Below are 25,935 nucleotides of genomic sequence, written 5' to 3'. Positions count from 1 at the left end.
ATGGGGCGGACCCAGGATCTGCTTTTAATGACACGGTTTGGGCAGCTGGACTCTGTCTATTCCAGCAGGTAAATTACAGGCTTAGCAAGTCAGAAATCAAATAAACACTCCAACTCCCAGTGGCTGCTCCAAGGAGAACAGCGGTTTCCGGGAACAACAGAGGCTGAGACAAACCTCCCCACCCAACTCAGCCTAATTACTGCCTGTCACTCCCTGGGACAGGGACCTTTTCTTTGACACAGGACAGCGCTGGTGGGCACCCAAGGTGACGCCAATTTTGGTGGCCAGCTTGTTCGTAACTCGTAGACACAAGCAAACACTGGCAGTCCCCACCCTTGCCCCATGCCCGGCCAGAGACCGCCAGTCACCCTGCTCTGGATGGAATGGATTGCTCTGCAGTGGGGCAGGAGCAGGAACTGAGGTCTCGTTGACAATGCCTGGTGGTGGCTGTCTGCAGTTTCTGTGCTGAGGCCCAAGGCCCTGTCCAGGTTCAGTGGAAAAGGTACATAGGTTGATTACTGACATGAGCCATGGGCAAGGGGAGTAGGCTGCGGGGGCATCTGCTCTCTGCCAGCCTAGACCACACATTGGAGCTACTGGTCTTGTCTCTGTCAGTGCTGAGCCCCAAATAGGTCAGCGTGGTAGAGATGGTGGAGGGAACTGGAAGCCCACAGGATTCTTTGCTCCTCTGGGAGTCATACCTCTTTCCTAGGCAGGAAACGGGGCAGGCCCAGGGCAAGGGAACATACATGACATAAAATATCCCCAGTGGCCAGGCACGGTGGCTCACGCCTGTAATCCCAGCACTTTGGGAGGCCAGGCGGACGGATCACTTGAGGTCAGGAGTTCAAGACCAGCGTGGCCAATATGGTAAAACCCCGTCTCTACTAAAAATACAAAAATGAGCCGGGCATGGTGGCGGGCTCCTGTAATTCCAGCTACTCAGGAGGCTGAGGCACGAGAATTGCTTGAACCTGGGAGGCAGAGGTTGCAGTGAGCCGGGATTGCACCAGTGTACCCCAGCCTGGGCAACAGAGTGAGACTCCATCTCCAAAAAAAAAAAAAAAATCCCCAGTGGCTTTGTGGAGATGTCCAGCTTATTCTTTTCCTAATATGCTAACTGCACCCTGGACCAAATGAGAAGAATCCCAGAACACACTGCTGAGAACGTGAGCGTGTCCAATTATGCCCAGAAACGGCCAGTATTGTACCTGGGAAGGGGCAGAGCCCTTCTCCCCACACCTAAACCCTCTGGTGAATGGAGAAAAGCTCGGGTCAGCCAACCTCAGACCATCCAGGGCCAGCCACAGTCTGACAGGTCCTAAGATAGGACTTCTGTGCTGATTCCAAACAGTGCAGTCAGCACGGGCTCTGAAGCTGCTGTGTGCCTTAGGCCACCAAAGTGTTGGACAGGGTGACAGCCACAAACCCCAGGGGAGGGGCACAGAGGGACATAGGAAGGACCAGAAGCAGCCTGACAGGAAGTAGGCACAGAGAGTGAGGGCCCCTGACACTCCTGCTTGAGCTGTGACAGCATTTAAGGGTTTTCTGCCTCTGCGGGGCCCGATCCGGATGAGAAGGGCAGCTGCAGCAGGGCCGGGCGGGTGGGTGGGCTCAGTGGCAGCCGCAGGCCTTGACCACCATGTTGCGGTGCTTGCGCAGGATGACGTTGTTGCTGCTGTCATAGTAGAGCACAGAGGTGGCGCTTAGCTTGGTGGGCGCACAGCATGCTTTGGGGACCGCGTCTGGCTTCATCAGGTGCACCTGGCCAGGGAGGGGGTACAGGCAGGGGCATAAGCCCAGTAGCCTCCTCTGAGGACTCACCCAGTCCTGCCGCAGCTCCACCTGCTCCCCGCCCTGGCCATCTTCAAGCTACATGGGAGCAGCACAATAATAAGAAATATTAACAGGAATAAGAGCAGCCTTGAGGGCTCTGGGGGCAGGAGCCGTAGTGACCTGCAGTGCCCAGGGAGGGACACATGGCAGCCCCAGGGGGTGGGGCAAGTGGGCAGGGCACTAATGAGGGGCCTCAAGTCCCAGGCCAAGGGCTTAGACTTTCTCCTGGGGATAATGGGAAGGAGAACCTCATGGCCAGGTTTGTGCCTTAGTGAGGTCCCCAAGGGGGAGCCTGGAAGGACCACTTTCTTCTTTTGGCCCTTTGGACCCCCAGAGGCTCTGCCTCCCCACACCCCAGCCTCCCTCCCCAGGCTCTGGGAGGCCAAGCCTTAGCCCCTCTCCTGTGCTGCTCCTTCCCCTAGAGACCTGCATCTGCCCTCAGCACTTCAGGGCCCTGCATGTGCCTGCACCTCTCTACTCCCCGGGCTCAGCTTGGACCTCTCTTCTGAACATCAGACTTGCGGATCCTGCTCCCCTCTCCGCTTCTGCACTTGGAGTCTAATGGGGCCTCAGCAGAACACGGAGTTCCTCCTGCCCTGACATCATAGTCCCCGCCTGGGAGGCCTCCTGGATGACTCCTCTCGCCTTCTCCCTTCCCTGGGAGCAGCCCCTGGCTCAACCTCCACCTCCATGCTGCCTCGGACCACCTGCCCCGTCCAGCTGCCATCACCTGCCAGGTGACCACAGCAGCCCTCACTCGTCCCCTGCTCCTCTGCCTTCCACTTCCCCCACCATCAGCCTCCCTAAGCCAGAAAGGTCCTTCTGGAGGGTGACGCGGACCAGGTCACTGCTTTGTTAAACACCTCTGACAGCCTTTCGGGTTGCTTGGAATAAAATCCACCCTCATTCCCAGGGACCCCCAGGCCCTAGGGGAGACAGCCCTGCCTATTCCCGGCATCACCTCCCTCCGCTCTCCTCGCCTTCACTGCACCCAGCCCCTCCTCCCTGCTAACCCTGAACTTGGGGCCTGCTAACCCTGAACTTGGGGCCAACTTGCTACTGTCTTAGGGCCTTGCAGTTGCTCCTTCTGATGGAACATTCCTCCTCCAGCTGCTGACGTGCCCCTCCTTGTGCGGAGAGGCTGGGCCCAGTCTCACTCCACTGATGGCGCAGCCGCTCTGCTCTTCCTCACAGGAGGCGTCAGCTCCATGGTTGGTTTGCTTCTGTGCCCACTGACAGCCTCCCCTAGAGCACAGCGCCTGTCTGTTTGCTGCCCAGCAGGCTGTGAGCGCTCACTTTAGTTGAGCCCCTGAGGGGCTGGGGTAGAGAGGATGGAGTCTGGGAGCTGCAGGTGCAGTCACCTTCCCGTGTGCCTCCCACACATGCAGCTGTGAGAACCACACAGCATAAAGGGTGGCTGGGCTGGGCCGCCCCACGCGTCCTCATCACCCCTGGGCCTTTCCAAGGAGGTGGCTCCAGGTATCCAGCAAATGCCATTTGACTGCCCAGAAAGGAAGCATTATCATAGGCTCAGAGCAGCTTTTGGTAATTTCTTTCCTCTCACACCAAGGCGTTGCATGCACACGTGTGTGTGTGTGTGTGTGTGTGTGTGTGTGTGTTTTAATTTTTATTTTAGAGACAGGGTTTCGCCATGTTGCCCAGGCTTGTCTCGAACTTCTGGGCTCATGTGCTGCGATTACAGGATAAGCCACCACACCTGATCAAGGCATCACTGTTGAACCTCCTAAGAGGAAAACATAAGGCTGTGGAATACCAGGAACTGGAATTCTAGGTAAAAAGTTCTAGAAGGAAGCCTCGGTGCCAGAATCCGCAAACACACAGAGCACTCCGCAGTGAGCAGCACCAGTGATCCCATCAGAAGCCTGCTTTCATCTTTGAAGGTTGCCCCAGACAACAAGGCATCAAAAGCCAGGGGATCCAGAGAAAACACAAATGACCAAGAGAGAAACTGGGGGAAAAGCCAAAAGGTTGAGAGCCAAACCGTCCAGATGCTTCCTGCCTGCGGTGTGGCACAGGTGGGTGTGCACACACACGTCCTGCACACTGTGCGCACATATCATAGGCGGACAGACCTGCTAGTGTACTCAGGGGCCCGTGTGTTAAGATCATACAGCCCCTACACAGTCTATTCCATGTGCTGTGCCTCTGTCTGGGCACCACACGCAGGTGCGTTAAATGTCCCACAGGAGCATGTGCGATGCATAGAACAGGCACGTGTATACGACTGTTCAGTGTCAGTGTGGAGTGTGTCCGTGTTCGGGTGCGAGTCTATGTGTGCTAGTGTGGTTGTACGAGGACCAGTTCCTACAGAGCTGTGGGAAGTTAGCAACGTTACTGACTGTGCAGAGAAAGCTCCCTGAGACATGGAGCAGGTGGCCTTGCTGTCCTCCCGGCTGGCTGGACCAGACCCCTCTCTGCAGGGCCCCCCACCCCAGGGGGCTGGGCAGGATGGACACGGTACTGACCAGGGACTGCAGGATGGCGTGGTTGGTGGCGTTCATGCAGGAGTCCAGCGGGAAGGAGCACTCCCCCTCACAGTAATAGGCTGAGTAGCCTTGGGGGGCGATGACCCAGTCCTAGGGGACATGGGAGAAGGTGAGTCCCATCCATGTGCCCCTCCCTGAGCCTCAGGGCTCAAACCCACCCTCCACCCCTGCAGGGCAGTCTCCCCCAAGAGGCTTGAATCCACCCAGGAACCCCCAGCAGACAAGGCTGGGCAGGAGCTCAGGCGCAACATCCCCCATCCTCACTCTGCGTCTTCTCCCCAGCCAGCCCTCCCTGCCCACGCCTCCCAGAGCTGCAGTCACAGCCCATGCAGGGAGGTCTCAGTTACCCTGTGGCAATGCTGACGGCTTAGTTGATTCAGTCTTCATTTTCATGGTTAAAAAAAAAACAACCCTTTCTCACCATATTCTTACTTTAGAAAACTTGGAAAACACAGAAGAAAAAAATACCTAAGAAAATTGAAGTCACTCATGATTCTATGTCCTCCCTACAGATTCACTTCTGATCTACAGGTGGTGATTGTCATTTCAGAAACAAGGAGAGTCAGCAATTACCAGCCAGCCAAGGTCCTGGAAGCTGACGTAGAGCTCGTGCCGACGGCAGACCTGCCGCCCGTGGGAGCCGTGGACGTCATCTGCAGGGACAGAAGGGCAAGGTCTTTTCTGGGGTTCCTGCTCTGTGCAGCTACTACAGGGTACCAGGGTGGGAGATACCCTGATGAGCACATTTGTCAAATGAATGACAGGAAACCATTTGGTCTCATAAAGCCCATCCCTGGAACTCTGCTTGTACCACGACCCAGCTGAAGAGCCTGCCATGGCCCCCGACGGCTGGAGTGACACTGTGCTCAGCACTCCCCTGTCCTTCAGCCTGTGAGCGTCTTGACGCGCCAGTAAACAGCCCAGCAGGACCCTCGGCCATCCTGTGCCGCCTCCTCTCTAGAGACCCCTGTGACTCCAGCCCACCCTCTGCTGCCACACCCATTCCTCAGGTTCAAGTGGCTCATGACCAGGCCAGTCAGGGGCCGACTCCCTGGGAAGGAGGGCACAGGGTCAGGTCAGGCCTGTCCCTGATCCTGAAGGGCTTGGCCCAGTTGGGGAGAAAACTTCACATAAGCAGCCGAGGATGCTGCGGGGTGCCCAGGCACAACCGCGGGTCACGAGGGGCTGCGGCTCCCAGGGAAGGGGCAGCTGATTCTGATGGAGGCTCCTGGGAAAGACCTGGAGGAGCCAGGGGGAGAGGGGGGCCTTCTGGGTGGCAGGGACAGCCAGGACAGGCCTCTGGAGTGCCGGTCGCCAGGGTGCATCAGGGCAAAAGATGGGGTCAGGAAAGGTGGCTGGAGAGTGGCCGTCAGCTTGAACCGACCTGAGCCTGAGGGCTCTGGGCCACCACTTGGTTCTCACCCTGCCTCTCTCAACTGGAAGCCCACAGGGCCTCGGCCCCACCCCGCCCAGCCCTCACCAAAGATCCCTGGGAGTCGGTTGGCCTGCGGCAGCTCGTTGGTTTTCTTCGGCTGCCTCCTTCTCAGTGGCCTCACTGCCCGAGGGGTGCGGATGGGACTCGGACTGGCCCTGAAGAAAGTAACCACGAAAGGCTGTCGGGAGCGCGGGGCCCGTTGACCCAGCAGGCCGGCCAGGCCAGGATCCACGCTGTGCCCTGCGACAGAAAGGAGAGAGGGGTCACTCGCGGGCAGTGGCCCTGCAGCGGACACAGCAGGGATCTCTCTGCCGGGGCCTGGGCAGGTCAAGGAGCGTGAAGGCTGAGGACCCGAGGGTCCCTGCTGAGCCTCAGTTTCCACATCTGAAGCCTGGAGTCCTTGGTCCACCCCCAGCCAATCCACATCTCCTGGGGGCAGATCTGGAGGGTGGGAGGGGGGCCTTGGTGAGCTGCGGGCGGTGTTATTAGTGATAGCCGTGACACAGACACTTGTGAAGTGTTTTACAAGTTTAAAGATTTTTCCTGTGGATCACCTCATTGGGTCCTTAGAGTAATCCTGCAGCTCCTTCTTCACAGGAGACCCAGAGTCCTACTGCCAGTGACTTCGAGAACCAGCGCTCCCACCTTGGTCAAAGGACCCCGAGGCCTGTGTTCTGTCTTCCATCCCGCACTTTCTGGGGTGTGAATGTCAAATTTATCACCGAGACAGTTGTGGCAGCATCTGCCAAGTTTAGTGAGTGCTTGTTCTGCTGGGCACAGCCCAAAAGCAGGGCATTAACTGTCTCCCTAATGCCCATAAGGGAGACGCCAGGCAAAGCATAGACATTGGAATCAAGTCCCAGAGCCCAGGTTTCAGCCTGTGGCAGTCCCATTCCAGACCCCAAGTTCTTATGCACGAGCTGGGTTTATGGACAGAAAAGAAAGAAAGAAAAGGCTGAAGCAGAGATCTGACCTGGGCCTTAGCCCCAGGAGAAGTGAAGCCTGTAAACAGGGGATTGTCCCCCACAGCCGCTTCCAGACTGAGGATGCCACTAAAAACATGATAACTAACCCTGGAGACACCAAGCCTCACCAATAAAACTGTGCATCCTCCTATACTTGTTTGGATTTCAATAACCTTTCTATTGTAAAAGCAATTAAGAAACTTTTGAGGCCAGGCAAGGTGGCTCATGCTTGTACTCCCAGCACTTTGGGAGGCCGAGGTGGGAGGATTGCTTGAACCTAGGCATTTGAGATCAGCCTGGGCAACATAGTGAGACCCTGGTTCAACAAAAAAATAAAAACAAAAATTAGCTGGGCGGTGAACTACCCGCAAGGCTGAGGTGGGAGGACTGCTTGAGCCTGGGAGGTTGAGGCTGCAGTAAGGTGTGATTCTGTCACCATACTCCAGCTGGGCGACAGAGTGAGCGTCTGTTTCAAGAAAAAAAAAAAAAACAAACACAAAACTTTTTTCTGGTTGTTTAAAGAAGTCTCCACAATAAACATTTCAAATGTATAAAATCCCTTGGAGCAGTACACTGTAATTTACTTGATATTGGCTCATCATTAGACATGTAGGTTATTTCCTGGCTTTCATGATAAAGATGGAGTGCAATGGAGCCTCCTCGCTCCGTGCATGGGTGAAATTTCCTGATACTGAATTGCAGAAGCATGATTACCAGCTCACTTTCATGTCTCTTTAAACAGTGCCAGTTGTTCATTTTATACGAGAGCACATTTCACCTCCACGTTATAAGCACAGATGTACACACGTATGTACACACATGCATATGTTTGTATAAACACACTGATGCACATACTCTTAGAAATTATACATACAGATGTATTTATTCCTACGTAGTTCTTCAGTACACCCTACAGGTCAAGGACACTGCCTGCCCCACCCTCAGTCCCACTCAAAGGTCAGCCCTTAAGCAGCTGTGCCTCAGCCCTGGTGTCCCTTGGCCTCTTGATTGAACAACCAGTTAATCCAGAGACTAACCTTTGACGTGTGACATCATCTGCCACAAACAAATGCGCTGGCAGGAGAGCCTCCCTCCCTCTCAGGAGCATGGACAAGAGCTGCTGAGACAGGGAGGCTGTGAGCTGCAGATGCTAACATGGAGAGGAGGCCCAGAGAGAATCCACTGGGCAGGGCTTGAGTCATGGTGAGTCAAGGTTATGGGGAAGCAGCAGAAATACAAGGAACAGAGCCAGGGCACAGAGGAAAAGGTAAGTGAGGTCACAATGGGGAGAGAACAGAGCAGCCTGAGTGGGCTGGTGACGGTAACCAGCCCGGGCACTGGAGTGTCACTCTGTGGACTGGCTGACACATGGGGACGACCTGGGGCCCAGGGCAGCCCTCCAGGCTACATGTGCGGCTCTGTCCTGCGATTCCCTGGGGAGCCCTGGCAGCGTTGGGGCCAGACGGGCCATCAGTCCTGCATGCTTTGCTCACTGTTTGCTTCTGTGCAGCTGTGTTCAAGGGTCTTACGGGGGTCTCCCAGACACAGGATAGAATGTCGCATTAGATCAGTTACACTACAGACCCTCACAGAGCCCCTCTGAGCCAGGCCTGGCTTGGGTGCTGGGAACCCCTCTGTAGGCCTCACAGGCCAGGCAAGCCTGACTGGGGACCGCTGGAAGCAGATAATTCCAGTTCCCATTTTACAGAAGCAGAAACTAAGGCCCAGAGAGAGCAGCAACTGTATGTCCAAGATCCCAGACCAAGGTGGGTCGGAGCCAGGATTGTCATATAATTTTCCAGCAAACAGCAGGGCACAGTTGGGTATGGCTGGGCGAGATGGGGGTGGCGAAGGGGACTAAAAGCTGGTCTCAGTTCAGAGCCCTGCATCTGGCAGGCCTGGAGAAGCTCCCCCACCCCCAGCCCTCTCCTTCCAGAGCTCAGAGCCTCCCTTCTCCATCAGCTCTGCTTCTTTCCCACCCATTCTTGGGCAGGACTCTCTGGCTCCAGCTGGCTGCAAGGAAGGCCAGGCAGTCCAGGTGGGGGGCTCTCAGGCTGCCCAGCTGTGGGCAGACCCCTTCTAGAAAGGTAGAGGTGGAGGCCTAGAGGGTCACTTGTCTGCTTCTAGATACCTCGGCCTTTTCCACATTGCTTCTGGGAAACTCCTGACACCTAGGGCAAATCAGGTGCCCCTCGCCAGGAGCCCCAAAAGGCACCCCACTGTCCACTAGATGACATTTCATTTCAAGCCCCCACCCAGGCCATAGTCCCTGGCCCCTTTCCCACACCCCCAGGCTGTTCCCTCCATGAGTGCCAACTCTCCCTGCCCCGCTCTCCTTCCCAGGATCTGGCCTTTCCTGCAGGGCGGGGCTCCAATGGGCCCCTTGGAAAATCTGTCCTTGACCAGCGAGAACTTACTGCTCTGACCACATTCCCCCATTGGCCTGGGAACCCCCAGAGCTACACTCACGCCGTGCATGCACCATGCCAGGTTTGGCTGTCAACAGCAAGCGCCCACACGTGCACACACACACACACACACACACACACACACAATCTTTTCTTAATTTTAGTTTTTGAGACTATAGATTCAGGAGGAAATGCCTCACAGCCTCTTGGGTTACAACGGTTCATCACACAAGCGGCCAGTTTGGGCCTCCATCCCAGAGAGGAAGGCCTAAATGTCTGGTCTGGATGATGCAGGAACAATTCAAATGAAGCTGAGAAAACTCATCTAGTCCCTTGGTTAGGGTTCTAGAACTCCTCCTGTCCTAGGCTGTAGCCTTTGGCCACACACAGATAGAGGAAGCTTCCTGGTGGATTTCAGCACCCGCAGCCTCTCCCCTCTCAGTCTCTCCCATCACCCAGTCCCTTCCCTTGGAGATGGTCCTGCTTTCCTTCTAGAGACATCTAGAAGTTTGACATCTGATAGGTCCCAGGAGGAGAGATGTGGGAGGAGGAGGGGAGGCTTCATGGAAACAAATTTTAACAAGAAAGGCCCCAGAAGAAATATCAGCGAAATTCTGTCTAAAAAAGAAAAAAAAAAAATTACAGTAAGCTAAGGTTAATTGGTCCAACTCAGTGGCTCATGTCTGTAATCCCAGCACTTTGGGAGGCTGAGGCAGGTGGATCACTTGAGCTCAGGGGTTCGAGACCAGGCTGGGCAACATGGTGAAACTCCATTTCTACAAAATAAACAAACAAACAAACAAAATAATCAGGCATTGTGATGTGTGCCTGTAGTCCCAGTTACTCAGGAGGCTGAGTTGGGAGGATTGCTTGAGCCCAGGTGGCAGACGTTGCAGTGAGATCAGACCACTGCACTCCAGCCTGAGAGCCGGATCCTGTCTCAAAAGAAAACAAAAAAAAGAAAAGAAAAGAAAAAAAAGAACAAAGAAAAAAAAAAAAACAAGCTTGTGAAGACAGCATGTCTTCCAATCACAAAAACACATCTTTGCTCGCCTATTTCTCACTGCAGTAGTAAAATGGCTCTTTAGGTGTACTCTGGGTGGAGTGATTTTCTCCCTCATCAGTTTTTATCTCCATTTCATGGTTCGAGTACCAGGGAGGCGCTTGAATGAAATCCTGCTGTTTATGCGCTCGCGCTGTGCACGCTCTGTGTAAACATCACACACAGAGCAAAGCGGACACCCATTCCTCACCACTGCAGACCTGCGCCTTGCAGTGCTCGAGGAACACAGTAAGGAGCTGATCTGTTTTCCTGTTGTTTTTAATTAAAGTCGCAGCTCTCTGGAGGAGCACAGTCCACCTAGGGAGGAAAGTTGGAGGCCAGCAGCACACGCCTCCCAGCGCGGGTAAATGCATTCCTGCGGTAACCGACGTCCCCTTAGGAACCCGGTGGGACCCTCTGAGGAGTGCACCCCCCCCCCCAGATCCGGGTCCCATCAGGGTGCCACCTGCTGCATGGGCCTGAGGTTCGGGCACACAGCAAAGGCACACCCCGTGCTCTTTTTGACGTCGTCCACGGTCAGGCCCTCCCAGAGCTCCGTCAGCGTTAACCCTCTCTTCCTGTGCACGTCAAACACGGCCTTCTCGGTGATGATGCGGTCCACGCACTGCTTCCCAGTCAGTGGCATGGTGCATTTCTCCATGATCTTAGGGATGTTGTCCTTTGTGCAGTGCTCCATGGTGACCACCACTCTGGTCTTCGGACTGGACACCAAGTCCATGGCACCGCCCATGCCTTTCACCTTCTTGCCAGGGATCATCCAGTTCGCCAGGTCGCCGTATCTGGAAACCTGCATGGCTCCGAGCATGGTTAGGTGGAGGTGTCCCCCTCGGATCATGGCGAAGGAGTCGTCGCTGGCGAAGAAGCAGCCCCCGGGAAGCACCGTGACGGTCTGTTTGCCTGCATTGATGACGTCGGCATCCACCTCATCTTCCGTGGGAAACGGGCCCAGGCCCAGGATCCCGTTCTCGCTGTGAAGATGCACGGTCATGCTGGGGCTGATGAAGTTGCTGGCCAGCAGGGGGATGCCTATGCCCAGATTGGCGTACATGCCGTCCTCAAATTCCAGAGCTACGCGTCTGATGATGCGCGTCCTGGCTTCCTTTCTTTTCGCCGTCTCCATCTTCCTCTTTCCTGATGTCAAGCGCTCAATTCGTTTCTCGTATTTCTACCCCTTTATCACACGATCTACATAAATGTTTGGAACGTGGATGTCTTCTGGGGGAAAAGTCCCCACGTCCACGATCTCTTCCACCTCCACCGCCGTGACGTCTGCAGCTTTGCACATGGGCACGTTGAAATTGCGGGCGCTCCCCCTGAAGACCACGTTTCCTGCCCGGTCGGCCTTCCACCCTTTCACCAGGGCGAAGTCCGCCCGGATGGCGCGCTCCAAAAGGAAGTGGTCGCCTTGGAACTCCCTCACCTCTCGGGGCTGGCTCATGATCGCCAGGTGGCCGTCCGGGGTGTAGCGGATGGGGGCGCCCCCTTCCTGGACCAGGGTCCCGTAGCCCGTGGGGGTGTAGAAGGCGGGTACCCCGGCGCCCCCCGCGCGGATGCGCTCAGCCAGGGTGCCCTGGGGCGTGAGCTCCAGCTCCAGCTCTCCTGCCAGGTACTGGCTCTCGCACAGCGTGTTCTCGCCCACGTAGGAACAGACGATGCGGCGGACCTGCCTGGAGGCCATCAGGAGGCCCAGGCCGAAGTCCTCCACGCCCACGTTGCTGCTGACCACCTGCAAGTCCTTCACGCCGGTCCTGAGCAGCGCGGCGATCAGGTTCTCGGGGATCCCGCAGAGCCCGAAGGCCCCGACCGTGATGGTCGCCCCGTCAGAGATGTCCTTCACCATCTCCACCGGGTCCGTGTAGAACTTGGCGCGGGGCCGGGTGCTGGTGGCAAAGCGGCGGGCGCAGCCCTGGGACAGCGCGAGCCCTAAGCCGCGGGCGGGGACCCCGCGCCCGAGCGCCGACGCCAGGAGCCGCAGCGCCGCCATGGTCGGCCCGGGTCAGAGGCCAGGAGAGGCGGTGTGCGCCCCGCGTGCGCCCCGGGGCCCGCGTCACAGAGCAGGGAGGACGCCCGCGCCCTGACGCACTCCCGCCCAGCAGGTCTCCCCCGCCAGGCGCAGGCTCTAGGCCAGGCCCGCGACCCACCACAGGGAGGGGGCCGCTCCTCCGCTCCGCCCTGGGCTGGGGGCCCCCGTGTCAGTTCTCCGTGTCCAGCGCACCGGCCCCGGGCGCAGGACAGAGTTGAGGTCAAGCTCCACGTGGAGGGCACCAGCCAGATCCCCTTCTGCCCCAGTGGAGCCTCAGGCACAAACTCCAACCGCCCCGTCCAAGCTTCCCCGCTCATTAGAGACACCAAATATCTAATGAGCAGGCGCTGCTGGGTGACACCGACGGTCATGACCACCCTGACTGGGCATCACTCTGTGCCAAGCACCCTCCTTTAATCCTGTGACAACCTGGAGAGTGAGTGCCCCCCCCCACTACAGCCCCCCAGAGCTCAGGTTCAGCCCTCACTGTGAGCGTGGGGACACTATCCCTCACCTTCATCAGGAAGGGTCCCCGCTCTGAAGAGGCTCCAGCCTTGTCCTCTGCATCCCCCTGCCCTCTCCACCTCCCCCACTCCAGCTCCCTGCTCCAACTTGTGCGGAATTTTGCAGTTTTCTTCCCTCTGCACAGAATCACTCCATCACCACAGCAGGGTGCAGGCGTCTCCTCACCTGTAAAGGACCTGCCTTGTCCCGGGTTCTCTCCAGCCCCAGCCCATGTCTCTGCTCCCCTTCCTCAGCAAAGGTTCTGGAAAGAGCTGTCTCCTGCCTCCACTGCCTGTCTCCCTCCACCTCCCCAGTCAGACCCACACTCCACGGAGATTTGGGCCATCAGCAACCTCTGTGATGGCAAAACCCTCGGTCACTTCTCTGTTCTTGCTTTCAGTGCCCACAGCTGGACACAAACGACAAACCCTTGCTTCTGGAAACACTTGACTCTGGCATCTTGGTCACCTTGTCCTCCAGGTGTCCTGCTCCCTCCCTGGCTGGTCTCTGTGGGCTCGCTGTGGCCCCTCCTTGTGAGGTCTCTGGATGTTGGAGGTCCCACTGCTCTGGGCCAGGCCCTCTTTCTTCTCCATCACTACCTCCTTCCCCAGATGATCTGGTCCCACCCCATGCTTTAAATCCACTTACATGCCAGCACTTCCCTCACCTGGGTCTTCATGCTCACCTGTCCCTGGAATGGCATTTCCATGAGGACCAGTGAGCTCAGGAACATCCCAGGGGGCTCAGTAATATTCCAGCCAAAAAAGAACCCTTGGCCACACACCTCAAATGTGCCCTTCATCTATCTTTCCCCCAAAAGAGAAATCTATTGGAAAAAATCCACTGGTTCCATCCACACATCATTCAGGCTTCCTCCCGTTCCCTCACCTCCTCGCCAGCTATACGCATATCCTGACACTGAAATCGACTCATCTTTCTCCATCTCCACTGCTACCAACAGGCCGCTCACAGCGCCCACCTGCACCACTGTGGGGCCCCCACGAGTCTCTGTGACTTCACTCTTGTCCCTCTCAGTCTGCTCTCCCCACTGAAGTCAGGGGGTTCCTTATTTTATGCATATATTCAGTAAAGTTTTAATTTTACAACAGTTAATAGTTACATAAAAATTTGCAAAGGTAGTACAGAGGCTGAGGTGGGAGGATCGCTGGAGCCCAGGAGCTGGAGGTTACCATAAGCTGCAATTGCGCCACTGCACTCCACCCTGAGCAACAGAGCCAAACCCTGTCTCAAAGAAAAAAAAAACCACACAAGGAGTTCCCATATACCTGGACCCAGTTTCCCCTGGGAAATGTTAATATTTTACACTAGTAGGGTACCTTTCTCATAACTAATGGACCAGTACTGATATCTTATTATTAAGTAAACACCATGATTGATCTGGATTTCCTAACTTTCCCCTAATGCCCTTTTGCTGGTCCAGGATTCCACCCAAGACCCCACATGCACTGAGCTGGTCGTCTTAGGTGCCTCTGGGCTCCTCCAATTTCCCAACCTTCCCTTTTTTTTGATGAGCTTGGCGGTTTTGAGAAGTGTTTGCCAGGTATTCTGCGGAACGCCTTTCTCTTTGGGTTTGATGGTCTTCTTGTGGTTGGACTGGGGTTTCGGGTTCACAGCGGGGGAGCCTCTGAAGCTCAGTGGTCTGCTCCTTCCCTTACACCCAGTGCACATGCCAGCCCCGTGCCGGTCACTGCAGTGGGGCTTCCTCACCTGGCTGAGGCACTGCGCGTCAGGTACCCCACGCCCTGTCCACAGGGCACTTTCGGGAAGCAAGTCATTGGGTGCGGCCCACGGAAGGGGTGGGGAGCTCTGCTCCACCCTGAGAGGGGGGCATCTCAGAGGGTTCTCTTTTAAAACCTGAATCAGATCCTGTCGTCCACCACTGCTATTAAATAAAATAAACGACGCTAAGAACCCACCACCTGGCCCTGGTTTACCCTGACTCAGAATGGCCCCTGCGACCCCCGCCCTCACCGCTGCTCCATGGCGCCCCCTTGCCGGGCCTCAAACACGCCCATCTCATGCCCACTTTGGCCTTTGTCTTCCTACTGCCTGGCATAAAAGAGGCTCTCCCCAATTTCACCTGTGGAATGAACAAGGGCATGAATCCCCATCCTACAGAAGAGAAGACAGGGTCTGGAAAGGTAAGTCCCAGCCAAGGTCACTGAGGCAGGGCACTGCCGAGCTGGGCTTCAAACCCAGCCTCCTGGCCTCAGTGTCTGAGGATACAGCCACTTCCCCTCCTTCCCTTCCCAGGACAGAAACTCCCAGGGTGGAGGCTGCTCCGTGGGAGGAACCGCCTGCTTCCTGGGAAGCAGAGGGAGAGGAGGGAGCGCCCCCACTGGGCCAGACCTTGTGCCTTGGACCTCAGTGACCCTAGCAGCAGGCACAGCTGGTGAGGCCGGGAGCCCAGGGCCACAGGAAGCTGCTGCCTGTGCGGGCACAGAGAAGCCCCAGGGGCTGCTCCCACAGAGCCCCCAGCCTCACCGTCCTCAGTCTCCACATAGAGGCGGAGTCCCAGGTCCTTGTGACGCTTCAGCAACCAGCGGTCACTGGCTGCTGTGACGTCCAGCACCAGCCAACCCTCGTCCCCAGCTCGGAGCGTCTGAAGATCCAAAAAGAACAAGTCAGACTCCCTGTGGACACGAAAGAACAATTAACCGGCGGCCGGCACAGCTGCCTCTGTGTCTCCAGGACCCGCTGGGGGCCGTCACCGGGGCATCTCCTACCTGACTCTGGCTGTGCCCCTGCTGAGCCTCATCTCACTGCCTCAGCCCACAGAGGTGTACACATGAGGAAACTGAGGCTCAGTGGTTCAATGAGCTGTTCAAGTCCCCATAGCCAGGATGGCAGGGCAGGGACTTGAAGGCAGGACTGTCACTGGGGCTCTTCCCGCAGTGCAGGGGGCTCAGGCCAAGCATCTTTCCCGTCTTTGAGGGTCTCTTTCGGGTCCTCTGGGAAGTGTTCCACCAACCCCCACTCCCTGCTGGGTTGCCTTGACCATGAGACTGTGAGGTGGGCAGGGGCAGGGGCACCTGGGCCAAGGGGAAGGCACCTGTTGGACTGCTCCTGGACCACCTGGAACATGCTGACGTGGAGGGTCCTGTTGAGCAGGTGGATGCTGGGCACCTTGTAAATCCGGAACTCCGCAGCTGTGACCGCCTCCCCATCCGGGATCTGGGTCAGGTCAAAGCGGAACTCCTTCCAGTGGGGCTCCTGGTGGCCCAGGGCATGATCTCGCTCCACTAGAAGACAAAGCAGAGCTGGGCTGGCGCTCGGAATGGCTCGGACTTTGGAGTGGGCAGAGCTGGTGTGAGCCACCGCCCCCAGCCACCCACCACTCAAGGTGGAGGGGACCCAGGGAGGCCTGGCGGGGCCAGTTTCCTTTTGTGCAAACGTTTGTTCCAGGCTTGGTCCCAGGGAGCAGACAGGGCTGAGAGGCCCTGCAGCCAGGCTCAGCCTGAGCCCTGCACCTGGCTGGTGCTCAACAGACCCCAGGCTCCAAACCCCAAACTCCCATTGCTCCCCTTCTCGGTCTGGCTGGTCCTGGGACCCGGAGATGAGACAGAGGAGGGAGCCTCCTCTGGGAGCTTCCAGGCTAAAGGGAAGATGGACATTGGACCCAAGGCAGAAAAGGGCCCCGGCCCTGCAGGGAAACCTGGTAGACAGGGACAAAACCGACATCACCGACGGCATCTCGGGGGACACGAGCCATCCAGAGCCTGCCCACTGCCTGGATGGGAGGTGTGGCAGGGGAGGGCTCAGGGCTGACAGCTGAGCTGGGCTGAGGCATGAGTGCAAATCTGCCATGGGTCAGGGAGACGGGCCCTGCAGGGGCCGGCCAGCCAGGGCAGAGGGCCAGAGCAGAGGGGCCTGAGGGCGAGGCAGGGAAAGCAAGCACCAGGAAACAGCAGAGGGCAGGAGACCGACGTTTCCTTTCTGGAACAAGGTGGAGGAGGAAGGAGGGAAACGTGGAAAGGAACAAGAAAAACCAGGGCAGGAGTGACAACTCCCGGAGAGGCCAGTCAGGTGCTGGGGAAGTCGGAGGGTCTCACTGGGCGGTGGGATCTGAGCAGGTGGCATCTGAACTGGCTTTGAAGGGTAGGATGGGGTCTTGGTAGGTGGAGAAGGTGGCAGGGAGGGTGCTCTAGGGAGAGGGGACCTCACATGCGCAGGGGTGGAGGCGCCCACAGGTCGGCAATGCTGGGGACAGCACATGAGCTCTGCTGCGGCCTGCCTGCTGATGGTGCCAATCCCGGGCCAGGAGCCTGGGCTGTGCTTCTGGCCAGTGGGGAGCACAGGGGACGGGGGCAGCAGCGGGGCGGCGTTGGGGGAGAGGAATTAGAAGACACGGTGGAGGCGAGGGTAGAGGCCAGGCTGGAGGTGAGATGGGCAGCAGGGCCCCGTGGTGGGGGCTGGCCTGCCAATCAAACAAAGACTGCAGTTGCGGAATAAAGCCCACATTTCCCCAGGTGTCCGGAAATACCCAGGACGCTATATTTAGAGCAGTCTCACTTTAGCCTCCTGTCCCTCTCAAACTCTAGAAATCTGTGTTTCCAGAAAGCAGGGGTGGGAGCCGCCCAGTGCCTTCCCCAAAACCCAACACTGAGATTTCAATGATATGTTTGTGAGTCTTTTTAAAAATTCTCTCTGGTTACTGGGCTCAGTGACCACAGTCAGGTTTGGAAAAGCACCAGGCTGTGCGGGCCGAGGCGGATGTGGGGAGCACTTCCTGTCCTTGCGGTGGGGACCTGGTCCAGCCATGGGCAGGCGAACAGCTGTGTGGGGCGGGGGATGGGGCCAGAAATGTGTGGGCAGGAGGTGGCCGCTCATCCCAGCCCAGGACGGAGAAGAAAAGAACTTGCCTTGTTCCACAGCACCTGAGGGTGCTGGGCACGCAACAAAAGCCCACCTGAGAGCCGGGCTGCTCAGATGCCGTGACGCAGGCGACGATCTCTCCCCGTAGGCAGAGATCACTGATGGCAGAGTTCTGGACCTCCTCCCATGAATATCTACGTACGTGTGCTCTCTTCCCTAACACACTCACACAACATGACTTGGGTGACAATTTCAGTGGGTTCAGGATCTGCAGACCCTGCTGTGTTACATGGCTGGGTAAGAATCCCCCATTTGCAAGACGAAATCAGTCCACGCTGTTGGCTGTCACAGGGCATGCAACAGTGACGAGCAGCTCACTCGCGGCTTCTCCTGTCCACTTTCAAAGCATGGCTGTGTGCTTGTGTCCCAGGGCACAGCAGGGCTGCCGGGTGGGTCCTGGGGCTCACTGGTATCCCTGTCGGCAGGCCACATGCTGACTTCATGTGGGATCCGAGGACTGAAGGAACAGCCCACAAACCCATCAGCTCTGTGGGGACGCCTGTGCTCTGTGGCCTTCCTCCCTGCCTGACCTGGGGGTCTACCCAGGCTGACTCAAGAGTTTTGTTCAACTGAACCGACCCGAGTTCCAAACTTCCCCGCTGTGGGCTTGTGAAATCGATAAACCACCCAGGAATTCCAGCACAGGAAACTGCCTCCCCTGGCTGTTCCAGGCAAGCCTGGAAGTTGGGAAATTTTTAGGAAAATAATGATTTTTATCAGAAACTGATAAAACTTCCTGGGGTGTGACACTGAAATAGGCATTACCGTGACCGGGTGAAGGGACTGCCCTTTCTTTGCTGGAGCTGTGTGGGTCTGCAGCTGGCCAGTGTTTGTACCTTTGGATAGAAAAGATATTTCTCAAAAGCTGGGGCTGAGGAAGAGCGTTTGTTGGGATCCAGATTTTCCCCTATGAAGGTTCGTGGGCAGACAGCCCCTGCTTTAGCGGGTAAGAGAGCATTGGAAGGGTAGATTCTCTGGCCAGTAGCTGGGTTCCTGGCCCCAGCCCTGACCCTGTGAGCAACCTGTGTGACCTCAGTCTCCTTGTCTGCAAAGTGGGGATTCTGTCCTTCCCACCCAGGGCTGTGAACAGGCAGGGGCCATGGGACAGGAGGGCAGCCATGGCTCTGGCGGTTAACAGCTACTTTTCCAACTTAAAGTATCAAAGTGACAAACATCCAGCCAGGACCATCAGGAGGCTATGTCTGAAACTCAGCGGCCATGGTGGGGAAAGGGAGATGTTCAGTTTTCTCTTTTTCTTTTCCTTTTTGAGACAGAATCTCACTCTGTCACCCAGGCTGGAGTGTAGCGGCGCTATCTCAGCTCACTGCAAGCTCCGCCTCCCGGGTTCACGCCATTCTCCTGCCTCAGGCTCCCGAGTAGCTGGGACTACAGCTGCCTGCCACCACACCTAGCTAATTTTTTGTATTTTTAGTAAAGATGGGGTTTCACCGTGTTAGCCAGGATGTTCTCGATCTCCTGACCTCGTGATCCGCCCATCTCGGCCTCCCAAAGTGCTGGGATTACAGGCGTGAGCCATTGCGCCCGGCCAGTTTTCTTTTTTTCTAAATAAAAGTGTGGAATGAGAGGAAATACACCGTGGAAATCTATCAGTTCAACTTCCAGGTGCTTCCTTTTCACCTGCCTGACCTTTGTCAAGGCACTTAACCTTCTGGGCTCAGTGTCCACGCCTGCAAAATAACACTTTGAAACAGGGTCAAATGAAAATGATGAAGAGCAAGGTTTGTTGACTGTAATCAGTTCTTGGTTTCAGTCCAGCGAATGCTTCTCCCACACTATTCGGGAACATTTCCTTGTCAGTGAATGCCCAGCCCCCACCTTCCCATAGAACCAAGGTCTGGAATCTCCCAAAGATGCCTGGCTGAGCGGCCACACCTCAGCAATGCCACTGGGACGGTCCCCCAGTTCTGGCTCAGACAGAAAGTACCAAATACAATCTCCTCCCACGTTCCCACATGTGGAAACGGAACCCTGACTCCTCGCTGGGCTCCTTCTGCTACTGTGGACCACCTCCGTCTGATGCTGTGAAAAGGGGCATAAAAACCATGCTGGAATTGGCCAAAAGCGCTCGAGGCCTCTCCACAGGCCCTCAATACACAGCATGAAATGCCTGCTGCTGCCTCCCAGCGGCTGCTGATTTGAGGGTCCACGGAGGGAATTCCTGGGAAAGGCCTAGGTCTGTACAACGTGATTTCTTGGGTTTTCCCAGTAAAATTCTGCTGCCAGTTGTAGGGTTGGGAAGCTCATTCCAGGGCTCCCTGTCAGATTCAGATAGGCTGGGAGGCCCGTGTGGGAGATGCTGTCTGTCAGGCCAATGTCCTGATCCCAGTCATCTGAGATACATCCTGCCAGGAATCCCCTCTCCATGGTGGCCCCGGGAGGAGCCATTGATGTTTGGAGCAAGGTTTCTAGGCAGCACATTTATTTTCCCTATCTGCAAAATCTGGGACAGGGATCCTATTTTTGAGCATCCCATAATTTCACTTTTGGGCATGAAGGAGGAGGTTCTGTCTTTGTTGCCTTCTCATGATCTGAAGGCTTATAAGAACACTGACTTTTCCTCATTCATTTTTCCTGGTCACAGCCAGGAATATGAATTCATTCATTATTCAGTACATTTTAAAGCAGTACTAATGGTGCACAAGTCATTATTTAGGTGCAGGAGACACTGCGGTAAGCAAGGTGGGGCAGCTCCTGTCCCCATGGGGTTTACAGGCTTGCAGGGAAGTAAGATAACAAACATGAAAGTTAACAAACAAGATCAGCCTATGTGCTAAGTGCTAGGAAGTACACAAAGACGGGGGGAGGGGGACTGGGAATAACACAGGGAGTGTGGGGGCTGCCTTATTTATGTTTTTAACTGGATTTTGAAATATTTTAGGATTATTTACATCTAAAGAGAAATGGCATGAACAGTGCAGACTTTCCATTCTTTCCCTGATAGCTTCCCCTAATGATAGCTTCTTACATAACCAACCTGTAGTATAAGAAAATCAGGAAATTGCGGGGGTGGGTATGGTGGCTCACGCCTGTAATCCCAGCACGTTGGGAGGCTGAGGAGGGTGGATCATGAGGTCAGGAGTTCAAGAGCAGCCCAGCCAAGATGGTGAAACCCTGTCTCTACTAAAAATACAAAAATTGGCTGGGTGTGGTGGTAGGTGCCTGTAATCCCAGCTACTCAGGAGGCTGAGGCACAGAACTGCTTGAACCTGGGAGGTGGAGGTTGCAGTGAGCCGAGATTGCACCACTGCACTCTAGCCTGGGTGACAGAGTGAGACTCCGTTTCAAAAAAAAAAACCCAAAAAACAAAATAGGAAATTGATACTGTTAACTAAATCCAGACTTTTCTCTAATTTTACCAACTGTCCTACTAATATCTTTTTCTGCCAAGGATTCAATCTAGGATCCCATGTTATTAATACATTAATACCTTTAGTGTCATTTCCCCTGGGGCCCCTCTGATGTGACTATTCCTCAGTCTTTCCTTCCCTTTCAACCTTGACACTTTTTTTTTTTTTTTTTTTGAGACATGGTTTTGCTCTGTCACCCAGACTGGAGTGCAGTGGCACAGTCACAGCTCGCTGCAGCCTCAACCAACTGGGCTCAGGTGATCCTCACAGTTCAGCCTCTAGGGTAGCAGGGACCACAGGTATACCCCATCATGCCCAGCTAAGTTTTTAAAAAATTGTTTATTGAGACAAGGGCTCACTATGTTGCCCAGGCTGGTCTTGAACTCCTGGGCTCAAGCAGTCCTCTTGCCTTGGCCTCCCAGAGTGCTGGGATTACAGGCATGAGCCACCATACCCAGCCTTGATACTTTTGAAGAGTGCTGGTCAGTTATTTGTGGCACACCCCTCAATTTGGGTTTGTCCCATGTTTTCTCAAGTTTGAATTAAGTTATGGATTTTGGAGAATACCACAGAAGTGTGTGGGGGAAAGAGAGATCAGACTGTTCCTGTGTCTATATAGAAAAAGGAAGATATAAGAAACTCCATTTTGATCCGTACTAGGAAAAATCCTTCTGCTTTGAGATGCTGTTAATCTGTAACCCTAGCCCCAACCCTATGCTTGCAGAAACATGTGCTGTATTGACTCAAGATTTAATGGATTTAGGGCTGTGCAGGATGTGCTTTGTTAAAAATGTGTTTGTAGGCAGTACACTTGGTAAAAGTGATCCCCATTCTCCAGTCCTGAGTACCCAGGGACACAACGCACTGCGGAAGGCCCCAGGGACCTCTGCCCAAGAAAGCCTGGGTATCGTCCATGGTTCCCCCTACTGAGACAGCCTGAAATATGGCCTCGTGGGAAGGGAAAGACCTGACCATCCCCCAGGCTGACACCCATAAAGGGTCTGTGCTGAGGAGGATTAGTGAAAGATGAAGACCTCTTTGAAGTTGAGATAAGAGGAAGGCATCTGTCTCCTGCTTGTCCCTGGGATTGGAATGTCTCGGTGTAAAACCCGATTGTACATTCTATTTACTGAGATAGGAGAAAATCGCCTTATGGCTGGAGGTGAGACATGCTGGCGGCAATACCGCTCTTTACTGCATTGGGGCGTTTATGTAAAGTCAAACATAAATCTGGCCTATGTGCACATCAAGGCACAGCACCTTTCCTTAAACTTCTTTATGACACAGAGTCCTTTGCTCACATGTTTTCCTGCTGACCCTCTCCCCACTATTACCCCATAGTCCTGCCACATTTCCCTCACCAAGATGGTAGAGATAGTGATCAATAAATACTGACGGAACCAGTGCCGGTGCGGGTCCACCGTATGCTCAGCTCTGGTCCCCTGGGCCCACTTTTCTTCCTCTGTACTTTGTCTCTGTGTCTTATTTCTCTTCTCAGTCTCTCATCTCCACCTTTTGAGAAATACCCACAGGTGTGGAGGGGCAGGCCCCCTTCATCTGGCGCCCAACATGGGGCTTGAACCCACGATCCTGAGATTAAGAGTCTCATGCTATACCGACTGAACATGCTGGCGGCAATACTGCTCTTTACTGCATTGAGATGTTTGTGTAAAGTCAAACATAAATCTGGCCTACGTGCACATCGAGGCACAGCACCTTTCCTTAAACTTATTTATGACACAGAGTCCTTTGCTCACATGTTTTCCTGCTAATCCTCTCCCCGCCATTACCCTATAGTCCTGCCACATCCCCCTCACCGAGATGGTAGAGATAGTGATCAATAAATACTGAGGGAACTCAGAGACCAGTGCCGGTGCGGGTCCTGTGTATGCTGAGTACCGGTCCCCTCAGCCCACTTTTCTTCCTCTATACTTTGTCTCTCTGTGTCTTATTTCTTTTCTCAGTCTCTCGTCTCTACCTTTCGAGAAATACCCACAGGTGTGGAGGCACAGGCCCCCTTCAAAGTGATATGCCCTTCTCAGAGCATCAAATGGGACAATATGATACCAATCTGTCTTATTACTAGTTGCATGAACTTTGATTCCCTGGTTACTGTGGTGTCTGCCAGGTTTCTCCACTGTAATGTCACGATTTTTCATTTTGTAAATAATAAATATCATGAGGAAAATACTTTTTTTGTTTTGTTTTGTTTTTTGAGACAGAGTCTCACTCTGCCGCCCAGGCTGGAGTCCAGTGGTGTGATTGTGGCTTACTGCAGCCACAACCTCCCAGACTCAAGTGATCCTCCCATCTCAGCCTCCTGAGCAGTTAAGACTATAAGCAGGCCAGGCGCAGTGGTCCCTGCCTATAATCCCAGCACTTTGGGAGGCTGAGGCAGTTGGATCACGAGGTCAGGAGATTGAGACCATACTGGCCAACATGGTGAAACCTCATCTCTACTAAAAAACAAGAAATTAGCCAGGTGTGGTGGCACATGACTGTAGTCCCAGCTACTCAGGAGGCTGAGGCAGAGGAATCGCTTGAACCTGGGAGATGGAGGTGGCAGTGACCCAAGATTGCACTACTGCATTCCAGCCTGGGATACAGAAAGAGACTCTGTTTAAAAAAAAAAAAAAAAAAAAAAAAGACTGTAAGCGTAGTACCACCATGCCTGGCCTGCCTAATTTATTTTTTTGTAGAGATGAACTCTCACTATGTTGCCCAGGCTGGTCTTGAACTCCTGGCTCACCTTGCTGGGATCATAGACATGAGCCAATAGTGATTTTCTTTCTTTTTCATTTTTTGAGACAGGGTCTCACTTGATCACCTAGGCTGCAGTGCAGTGATGCAACCTCAACCTCCCAGGGCTTAAGGGATCCTCCCACCTCAGCCTGTCGAGTAGCTGGGACTACAGTCATGCACTACCACACCTAGCTAATTTTTTATATTTTTTGTAGAGATGGGGTCTTGCTGTTTTGTCCAGGCTGGAATAGTGATTTTCTATTTCCTTCTTTCCTTGTACATGTATTAATTGGAATTCTTTTTAAAGGAAGATTTTTCTTTCTTCTACATTTATTTATTTATTTAAATATTTATTTTAAGACAGAGTCTTGCTCTGTTGCCCAGGCTGGAGTGCAATGGCATGATCTCGGCTCACTGCAACCTCTGCTTCCCAGGTTCAAGTTATTCTCCTGCCTCAGCCTCCTGAGTAGTTGAGACTACAGGTGTGCACCACTATGCCTGGCTAATTTTGTATTTTTTTCAGTAGAGACAAGATTTAACCATATTGGTCAGGCTGGTCTCGAATTCCTGACCTCAGGTGATCTGCCCACTTTGGCCTCCCAAAGTGCTGGGATTACAGGTGTGAGCCACTGTGCCCAGCCTAATTATTTATTTATATCATTATGGATTCAAAGGTGTTTATTTTATTCTATGGGCTATATCCCATACTGTTGTTATTTATTTCATTGCTCAAATTGTTCCACTTTTGGCCACTGGCAGCTCCTTCAGGTTGGCTCCTGTGTCCTTCTGACCACCCCCACCATCCTTTTCTGAGCACTTCTAACTGGCACCACAAGATGCTCTAGGTGCATCCTGGGAGTTCCCATCCCCACCCCTGGAATCAGCCATTTCTGCAAGGAGTTCTGTTTTGTTTTATTTTGCTTTTAGGAGAGATATTTAGAAACCAAGATTTGGGCCCTGGGCTGCTCACTGTCCTGGAGTGTCAATACTTTTAGGCCCTTTTAGTGGACAAAGCTAGGATATATATGTGTGTACATTAATGTGTGCAAAAACACACATCTGTTTGTATCTGTTTTTATAAATATATTTTGTAAATATCTGAGGTCATACTGACATCTCCAATTCCAGTCCAGTGTGGGGTTTCCTTTTCTTTCCTTTTTCTTTTTTTTTGAGACAGAGTCTCACTTTGTTGGCCAGACGGGAGTGCAGTGGCGCAATCTCAGCTCACTGCAACCTCTGCTGCCTGCGTTCAAGCGATTCTCCTGTCTCAGCCTCCCGAGTAGCTGGGATTACAAGTGCCTGTCACTGAGCCCGGCTAACTTTTGTATTTTTAGTAGAGACAGGGTTTCACCATCTTGGCCAGGCTGGTCTTGAACTCCTGACCTTGTGATCCACCCGCTTCGGCCTCCCAAAGTGCTGGGATTACAGATGTGAGCCACTACACCCGGCCCAGTGTGGGGTTTCTTTTGATGTGATGCTTGAGAAGGCCTCATGAGTAAGATACTCTAAGATCAGACCTGAACACTTCTGGGCATTGCTGGCAGGAATGCAAAGTGGCACAATCCCTAGGGTGGGAAATCTGGCAATAATCTAGCAAAATGATACATGCTGTGACTCAGAAACTGTACTTCTAAGAAAATGTCCCAGCTGGCTGTGATGGCTTACGCCTGTAACCCCATCACTTTGGGAGGCCAAGGCAGGAGGACCACTTGAGGGCAGGAGTTCAAGATCAGTCTGGGGCAACACAGGGAGACCCTGTCTCTAGAAAATTTTTTTAAATTAGCCAGGCATCAGAGGTTGCAGTGAGCTGAGATCACGTCACTGCACTTTAGCTCTTTGTTTTGAGGCAGAGTGAGAAGAGACCCTGTCTCAAAACAAAACAAACCAACAAAATTAGCCAGGCACGATGGCACTTTGCCTATAGTCTATTCAGGAGGCTGAGGTAGGAGGACGGCTTGAGCCTGGGAGGTTGAGACTGCAGTGAGCTGTGATTGCACCATGGCACTCCAGGGTGAGACTCTGTCTCAAAAAAAGAAAAAGAAAAAAGCAAGGTGAACACTACGGATAATATACCCCTTGCTACAGTTTGGATGTGGTCTATCCCCGACAAAACTCACATTGAAATTTAATCCCCAGTGTGGCTGTGATGGGAGGTGGTACCTAGTGGGAGGTGTCTGGGTCATGGGGG

The 25,935-nt window shown here is 54.2% G+C and overlaps 2 protein-coding genes and 1 long non-coding RNA gene across 3 annotated transcripts in view; 1 reads left to right on the top strand and 2 right to left on the bottom strand.

The window, feature by feature from the left end:
- Positions 1–1,473: 1,473 nt before the first annotated feature.
- The window catches only part of BMP8A (bone morphogenetic protein 8a), a 34,231-nt gene continuing 9,769 nt past the window's right edge, over positions 1,474–25,935 (bottom strand). Inside the window, exons 2-7 of the mRNA XM_025363613.1 lie at positions 15,815–16,004; positions 15,247–15,395; positions 5,824–6,018; positions 4,917–4,996; positions 4,323–4,433; positions 1,474–1,764 (exon numbers count right to left, since the gene is read on the bottom strand). Coding sequence (XP_025219398.1) covers positions 1,615–1,764; positions 4,323–4,433; positions 4,917–4,996; positions 5,824–6,018; positions 15,247–15,395; positions 15,815–16,004 — 875 coding nt within the window. The 3' untranslated portion in view covers positions 1,474–1,614. The remainder of the gene's footprint in view (positions 1,765–4,322; positions 4,434–4,916; positions 4,997–5,823; positions 6,019–15,246; positions 15,396–15,814; positions 16,005–25,935) is intronic.
- Positions 3,384–5,114, top strand: LOC112610264. Its single transcript, XR_003116299.1, has 3 exons — positions 3,384–3,628; positions 3,738–3,872; positions 4,894–5,114. It is a non-coding gene; the product is annotated as an uncharacterized LOC112610264 (long non-coding RNA).
- Positions 10,459–12,316, bottom strand: OXCT2 (3-oxoacid CoA-transferase 2). Its single transcript, XM_025363601.1, is given in 2 exon segments — positions 10,459–10,511; positions 10,660–12,316. Coding segments are annotated over 2 exon segments (1,578 nt in total). The 5' UTR covers positions 12,199–12,316; the 3' UTR covers positions 10,459–10,472.

Source organism: Theropithecus gelada, chromosome 1, assembly GCF_003255815.1.
Source record: "Theropithecus gelada isolate Dixy chromosome 1, Tgel_1.0, whole genome shotgun sequence".
NCBI lineage: Eukaryota > Metazoa > Chordata > Mammalia > Primates > Cercopithecidae > Theropithecus > Theropithecus gelada.
Note: the sequence above shows the minus strand (reverse complement) of the source record. Positions and strands in the feature narration are given on the sequence as shown.